The 7,981-nt window shown below is 39.1% G+C and overlaps 1 protein-coding gene across 1 annotated transcript; it reads right to left on the reverse strand.

The window, feature by feature from the left end:
- Positions 1–183: 183 nt before the first annotated feature.
- pdhb (pyruvate dehydrogenase E1 subunit beta) lies at positions 184–6,600 on the reverse strand. The gene is made up of 10 exons (XM_066698222.1): positions 6,471–6,600; positions 6,319–6,378; positions 5,531–5,638; positions 5,107–5,169; positions 4,923–4,958; positions 3,981–4,266; positions 3,361–3,471; positions 3,045–3,136; positions 2,443–2,584; positions 184–773 (listed from the first exon to the last, which is right to left on the reverse strand). The coding sequence occupies exons 1-10, from the start codon at positions 6,504–6,506 to the stop codon at positions 628–630; spliced, it is 1,080 nt and encodes a 359-aa protein (XP_066554319.1). The 5' UTR covers positions 6,507–6,600; the 3' UTR covers positions 184–627.
- Positions 6,601–7,981: the final 1,381 nt, after the last annotated feature.

Raw genomic sequence — 7,981 nt, forward strand, 5'->3', positions numbered from 1 at the left:
AGATCTCTCAATGGGCTTCATTAACAGTACAGAAACACTGAGCTGTATTAACTGTACAGGAGTACTATTGGCTTTATTAACAACAGAGCCCTATAGTAAATACAGAAAACAAAAACTCTATGACTGGGCCATTTTCATTTGAAGACTAAAGTTAAAAGGTTTAAGAATCACAGTCAAAACATCTCTGGGGCTTAGATCATGTTTAATTTGTTTGTACACTTCTCCCCCCCCCCCCCACACACACATTGCTCATAATTAATATCAGTTTTTACCACCTTACCCTGTGCGTTTAAATAGATTAAGGAAAACCCAAAACAAAACAATATAGTACAAATATAAACAGGTATGGTGGATCTTAATATTAAAACAACCATTTGGGTTCCAAACCTAACATGTAACAGCAGAATAAGAGTATTGGTTGGATCTATACAAAGCATACACCATGAAAGGGTTTATTAGGACATTTTCAGAATGACATTTTGCAAGACTTTTTTCTTATTCTTTTCTTGAAAGTCAAATATAATGAATGAACAACTGAAAAATAACTTAGAGAGCAAAACCTTACTAAGTTTCAGTGTCAACAGGTGAAGTAAAATAAATGTATAGACCAAACATTAACCATTGTACTTAGACATTCAATGTCTTTTTCACTGATAATATAATGTCCTTTATCTGAGGTACGCTATTATCTTCCAAAATCTTGGCATAAGGCATGGGGATGTCTACGCCGGTCACTCGGATAGCTGGAGCATCCAAATAGTTGAAGGCTGGACCTGAAGAAAAAAAAAATGCAATTTGGTCAGAACTTAATTTGGAGATTTGAGTATTTACATGCTCTTCAAAACAGATATAAAGATTGTCAAAAAACTTTATACAAAAGGCACATGGACTTTTTGCTTCAGTGTTTAAGTGTGCCGTCTGGTGGCTATTGAAGGGAATTAAAAACAGTCCTTCAGACTCTGATTAGTTGATAGAGGACATTTTAGATAGCTTGTACCACATTCTACAGGAACTTGTCATTATAGTTGGCTATCACATTTCAATGAAATTTTTTAACATTTTCCATAATAAAATTTCCCACCTAGTAAGACTGAAATACCATACTGTTTATGGTATTTGTATTCAGGAAGCCATTATATATAATGTGTATGTGTGCATGTCCAAATTTTCAGCTTCAGCCACATCACTGGGGAGTTTGTTCCAGATTGTGACAACTCTCTGTGTGAAGAAGTGTCTCCTGATTTCCATTTTGAATGCTTTGAAGCCCAATTTCCATTTGTGTCCCCGGGTGCATGTGTCCCTGCTGATCTGGAAAAGCTCCTATGGTTTGATGTGGTCGATGCCCTTCATAATTTTGAAGACTTGAATCAAGTCCCCACATAGTCTCCTCTGTTCCAGGGTGAAAAGGTTCAGTTCCTCAGTCTCTCAGTAGGACTTTCCCTTCAGACCCGGAATAAGTCTGGTTGCTCTCCTCTGAACTGCCTCTAGAGCAGCGATATCTTTCTTGAAGTGTGGAGCCCAGAACTGTCCACAGTATCCAGATGAGCTCTAACTAGTGCATTGTACAGTCTGAACATTACTGCCCTTGTTCTCAATTCTACACTTTTGACAATATACCCAACAACTTGTTTGCCGAATAACTGAATATTATCTAAGTCCCTTTGAATAACCTGTGCTGCTGAGATTGTATCTGCTGAGCCACCTATTTTAGTATCATCTGCAAATTTGACAAGTTTGCTAACTATCCCAGAGTCCAGGTCATTAATATGGATTAGAAAAAGCAAAGGTCCTAGTACTGATCCCTGTGGAACTCCACTAACAACCTCACTCCAGTTAGAAGCAACTCCTCTAATCGACACCCTCTGTTTCTTAGACATCAACCAGTTCATAATCCATCTACTTACATTACCCTGAATGCCTACAGCTTCCAATTTGAGGATCAGTCTTTGGTGTGGAACCTTATCAAAAGCTTTTTGAAAATCTAAGTATATCATATCATATGCTTTCACATGATCTACAGCTGCAGTTCTAATTCTAATAAATTAGTAAGACACGATCTGCCTCGTCTAAACCCATGTTGACTATCTCCAAGAATACGGTTTTCATTAAGATGCTCCTCTATTTTCTGTCTAATCATTTTTTTCAATAGTTTACAAGTAATGTAGGTGCGACTGATTGGTCTGTAATTTCCTGGCTCAGTTTTGTCCTCTTTCTTGTGCATTGGTATGACATTTGCTGTCGTCCAGTCAGTTGGCACATCCCCTGTTCCAAGTGTCATTTGGAATATTTAAGTTAGCGCCCTATAAATAATTTCCCTAATTTCTTTAAGTACTGTTGGAAATAAACCATCTGGCCCAGGTGATAGGTTTGATTTTAATTCTGCTAGTCCCTTTAGTACCTCCTCCTCATTTATCCTGATGGGAGTGGGAGTGTACAATTTACCTTCCATGATCCTGGCACAGATTTCAGCTCCAACTCCAAACTGTGGCCAGCCCCCCTCCACTGTCACCAGGTTGTTGGTCTTCATCACGCTGCTCTCAATGGTCTCGACGTCCAGAGGCCTGATGCTGCGAAGGTTGATGACCTATGGAATCCATCACAGCAGTCACTTATAAAGGTCCAATCAGAGCACATCTAAATCACATACTCTCTGATAGAATGCCAAACACACAGAAAGGGAGAGCTAATCTATGCAATGCTTGCAATCCTTATAAATTAACCTGTTACTTCAATAATAATCATTTAAATGTATTCCAAAATGTTACAGTGAATCGAGCCCTTTTCACCTTCCAGTCTCTCCAGTCACATGACTTGAATAAATATGAAGTTGGTAATCTGGACGAGAGCAGGTGCAAATGAGTTTAATGGTTTTAGCTCCATCTATGGGTTTCTCAGTTAATTAATTACATGGAATGGGCAGTGAATGTTGCCAACAGCGGTCACACAGCACCTTGAACTATACCTCCATTTCTCCTAGGGGACACACTTTTTCAAAATCTTTTTGGCCCATACATGGCTGTGTGTGTTCAATGGGGATTACTTACCTCACACTCAATACCTTCTTTTGCCAAAACAGCAGCGGCATCCAAGCAATGGCTTACGTACCGGGAGTGTGAAACCAGGGAAATGTGATTTCCTGAAAAACAAACCCACTTGAATTAAAGCTCTCAGATCTCAAATTTTAAGCAATCTGGGTCAACTCTCCAGAAGCAAAGCCTCGTCATTCTATCACAATTCCCTACTTGATCTTCAGGCAATCAGCAGGATTCAAAACATCAGCCATTTGAACCACCACAGGACACTAAATTCTGAAGAAAATGCAGTACAAATAGGTGCACGTTCATTTTTCATACCACCCACCTTGTCTTTCAACTTTAGCCTTTCCGATGGGAATGAGAAAGTCCTTGGACTGTGCTTCTTCAGACATCTCGAAGGGCACACCATACATCAGCTCATTCTCCAGGAACACCACTGAAGGAAGAGAGATGCTGGCATGAATCATGGAGTTGAATCAAGTGGCAAGGTCAGCCCCTCTGCCTGCCCATTTCAAACTTAGCCTGCAAGGTCATTCCATATTGATAAACTACACTGCAAGAGAATGTTCCAAGTACCAATATTCTCCAATAAGTTCTATTACACGTGACATGCCACTTCACTATTGTTCTGTTCGGCTGCACCTGATGCTATTTTTATTTTTATTTAATTACAGGAATTTTTACTAACCATAGGAAACTGTAGTCACTGTTTAGTGTAAAAAGGTGCACAGGGAACTCAAAAAGGAAATCCTTGAAATGTAAGTAACATACACCTAACCATCTTTAAAGTAAATGTATACAAGCAAAGGTCATCCTCAAAAAGACTTTACATATGGCACATTTTCTTCAGATTTACTTTAGAGATGAAACTAAAAACAATTCTTAATTAAACAGTTCCTGATAATACTTCAGAAACAATATCGCTATATTTGACCAAGGACCCACCTGGGTTATCGTCTCGGATGGCCGCCTTGAGCAGGCCCTTGGCATCTTCAGCGCTCCAGGGGCTGAGTACCTTCAGTCCAGGGCAGTGACCATACCAAGCTGCAAAGCACTGGGAGTGCTGGGCTGCCACGCCAGCAGAGGCGCCATTGGGGCCACGGAACACAATGGGGACACACTGCAGGCCCGCAGACATGTAGTAGGTTTTTGCAGCAGAGTTTATAACTTGGTCAATGGCTTGCATTGAGAAGTTGAAGGTCATGAACTCACAAATGGGCCTCAATCCAGCCTGGAAATTAAAATTGAAAAAGATTTTCAGTGTAAGCGTTTTGTTTTTAAGTAACTGTGCAACCTTCATATAGCATCAATATCCAGCAAGAAGGGTATTTATTAAGATAACCTGTAAGGCCAATCATTGCAGAAGGGTTTTATTTTCATATTAATGCCTTGCTTCCTTAATCAAGTAAAACTTTCCACTATATAACTTTTTTGTTTTAGAGAGTAACACATAGAAACATCTACATGAACAAATACTAAACATCAAATGTCAAATTAAAACCATATTTGACCAATGGAGTTTCCTACTACATTATAAATAATATTGTTTGTTGATAAATAGAGTGTGGGTATGTCCCACAAACTGACAGAGATAACAGACTTCTGACACACATGACAGCCCAAATGAGCCCACCTCAAAACCCCAGAACAACATCATCATGTTGAGCTTTTTCCATTTAGTAACTCTGTAATTTTAATGTCACAAACCGTTTTGCATAAAGAAATGCTAGTTGGGCCTTATGATTAATTATGTAAACCCTGTAATAGAAAGTGAAAATGTTTCTGCAGATTTCCAAAATCATTTTAAAATAAATATTAAGTCAAAAGTAAATATTAATCATAAGAGCAACACATTACGGTTTTATGTTGCTGCTGAATGTTACTTACCATAGCAGCACCCACTGCAATACCAGCAAAACCCATCTACAACAGAACAAAACAGCTATGAGTTAGCAGCATAAAACAAAACAAAAAGCAAAGGCCGCTCTGTGACCAGCAAACAGTGACACCTCTAAACAGACTATACAGGACAAGAATACTTTTAAAGGTGTATCTGTTTCTAGTCCCTTACCTCTGTGATAGGAGTGTCAATGATCCGTTTATCCCCATATTTCTTCCACAATCCTCTGCTGACCTACAAAACAGTAAAGCAATATTACTCATTCTCAGTATTAAGAGGAGAAAAAACTAAATCCTCCCATGCAAGCATTTAAAGTGTTTCACATAACTCTGAATATGCTCTTATACGATTCAGATCTCTCAGATTCTTTTCATTGTAAAACTCTATGGGGATACTTGGATGATGTGCTATATAAAAGTGCACTGTACTATAGTGTAAAACTACTGAAGTAAATAAGGGCACAGATTAAAAGTATGGATACTTTATAGAAAGTATTTCATTAAAAGAATAGGTCTGTATAGAAATAGGATTTTTTAATTCCCAAACACATGTAGCTCTCATCTATTCACCATCAATTAAAAACAGTATAGAGTACCTTGTAAGCTCCGTCGTACTGTGCCACCTCCTCCCCTAGGAGAAACACCCGCTCGTCCCTCTCCAGCTCCTCATCCATCGCTTGATTCAGGGCATCTCGGACAGTCACCTGAAACAGGAGTGCAGGAAACAATGCAATGGGATGCAACAGTAATCATCCAAGCAGTGGGTTTTCAAGCTTTAGTCCAATTAAGCAAAGCCATAATCTTCCAAGCAGTGGGTTTTGCAGTGAAAGTCCTATACTAAGCATAACCATTCCATCTTTAAAAGGCATATTCATTCCCTTTACCCTGATGTCTCGTACTCTTCATGCAGGTCTTCTATGTGCTTGTACAGTATTCTGGCTTTTTTCTAAATGATCAGCTAAACGTTTACGTCAAATGTGGAGTCTCTGTTGGGAATGCATTGTTGGAATGCAGCTGGTCTTCTTGGCTTAATTTGCAAATGCGAGCACATTTGGGGGGTCAGTTTTAAGTATGTATTCATAATATGATATGGTAAAAACGTATGCATCAGTAATTAAGGGTGCCTTCCTTAGCTGGCACTAAAGATTTACCTGTACTAATTTAATCCTGTGATTAAGAGACCCACCCACCCCCCAAATACAGGCCCTTACCTTATTCTCAAAGTCAAATATGATGACTACAACCCGATCCTACTCAGTTGTCGCCACATGTATCAATCACCATAGTGTCCATCAGCAAACAAACACATAAATAAATCGCTCATTACGGTTCTTGCAAAGTAACCTTCCCCGGTCATTTCCTTGACTTTGGGTCATGCCGGTACCTGCAAGGCGGCTGGGGACGTCTTGTGAAACTCCCGTCTGAGCACCGCAGCGACGGCATTCTGTGTGCAGAGGAACAGCGTTTAGACATTTCAGTCAGTGCACCGGTCAGGACATCTGTAATGCCATTGATTACAGTCAGAAACAGGCTTACCCTCCCGGATCGCAGCATACACCTCAGCGACGCCATGTTGGACCTGTCCTCTAATTTGAGTGGCGTTCTAGCTCGGTACTGCGACCCAATGACAGCCAGCCGTGCTCACGTCAAAGGGAAGTTGCGAACCCCGGAGAGCCAATCATGCGTGCTCTTCTGGGAAAAGGAAGCGGAAATGGGGCTTGATGAGCACGGAGGTTGCGACGGAATAAAAACACATGCAGCTGCTCTTGCACAAGTTGCAGAAGTATGCTGATACAGTGTTTATGTTTTTGTGCGATATGCCTTGCTTATTCCAAAATGTAAAATAAATCTACAGAAAATAATACATAAATAAATGCATGGACAGTTATGTGTTTCAGCATTTATTTATTCATTTAAACACTTATATAAGCGGATTTTTTTCTTCTGTGTATTATTATGTTTAATTTAGGAATGTGTAGTCCTCCATACTTACTAAGCTTTGTACACACACATATATGTATTCAAACATTAAAGTATTATCTGTCACAGATTAAGTGCACAACAGAGCTGTTTGTGTTGTTTTTTGCTTCAGAATCCAGACTATTGACTGCAACTGTATAGAACTCGACCTAGTGTGTCACACATTCTGCATTAACCTGTATCATCATGCATGTAACCAGAACACCATAACAAGAATATTCATAATAATAATTGTATATGGCGTTTATTTTTATTTGAGCATGCCAATATAAATATAAATACATTCACATCAGTCCACTTACAGTTAAAAACAAAATCTGAAAGAATGAGCATATACACCAGGTTTCAGTTTCCCCCAGCAGCATATCTGCCTTCTGTTATTCCAGTTTACCTCGCATCTTGTTGATAGTAAAATCATGTAGGAGTTTGAAAATTAGTTTGTGTGTTTAGGCTTATTCTGTGTCCAGTTGGCTGCTTAAAATATTGTATTTACCTGAAATTGAAGGTGTCACCTCATTTGTAATAAGGCCAGATAATTTGGACTGAATATCAGTACCTACATGAACACACAAGATAAGGACACACAGTCAGATAAAGTATTGCAGTGGATTGAGCAGTGCTCCTTTCTGGTTCTTGTAACATGCAGATTGTGTCCTGTGCTGGCGGAGAGGGGGGTGACTGTACAAGCATGGAGGTGGATAAGACAGTGGAAACATTTATTTGTGGATACATTTAATTAACTTCAATGTTAAGCAGCATGTTTCTGCTCAAAACTATGTCTTGCTTCATGAGTTTCTTAAAATTATGAAATTAACACTGATTTTTAATGAACCAGACTGATTCATTAGTTTTGTCAAGCTTTCTTTTTCTTTTTAGAAATTTAAAGGTTAGGAAACTACATAAGGCTGCATTCAATGTAGTGGTACAATCTTAGAAGGGATGCAATGAAGCTTTGGATTGTGTTCTTTACTACCACAAATATACAGTTAATATTGGAAAAAGCAAGTATGTAGTCGCTGATTGCTGTATTGAATGTTCCAGCAGTCGTCCTTTTCCAGGCTTGGATA

This window comes from Amia ocellicauda, chromosome 3 (assembly GCF_036373705.1).
Source record: "Amia ocellicauda isolate fAmiCal2 chromosome 3, fAmiCal2.hap1, whole genome shotgun sequence".
NCBI classification, from domain to species: domain Eukaryota; kingdom Metazoa; phylum Chordata; class Actinopteri; order Amiiformes; family Amiidae; genus Amia; species Amia ocellicauda.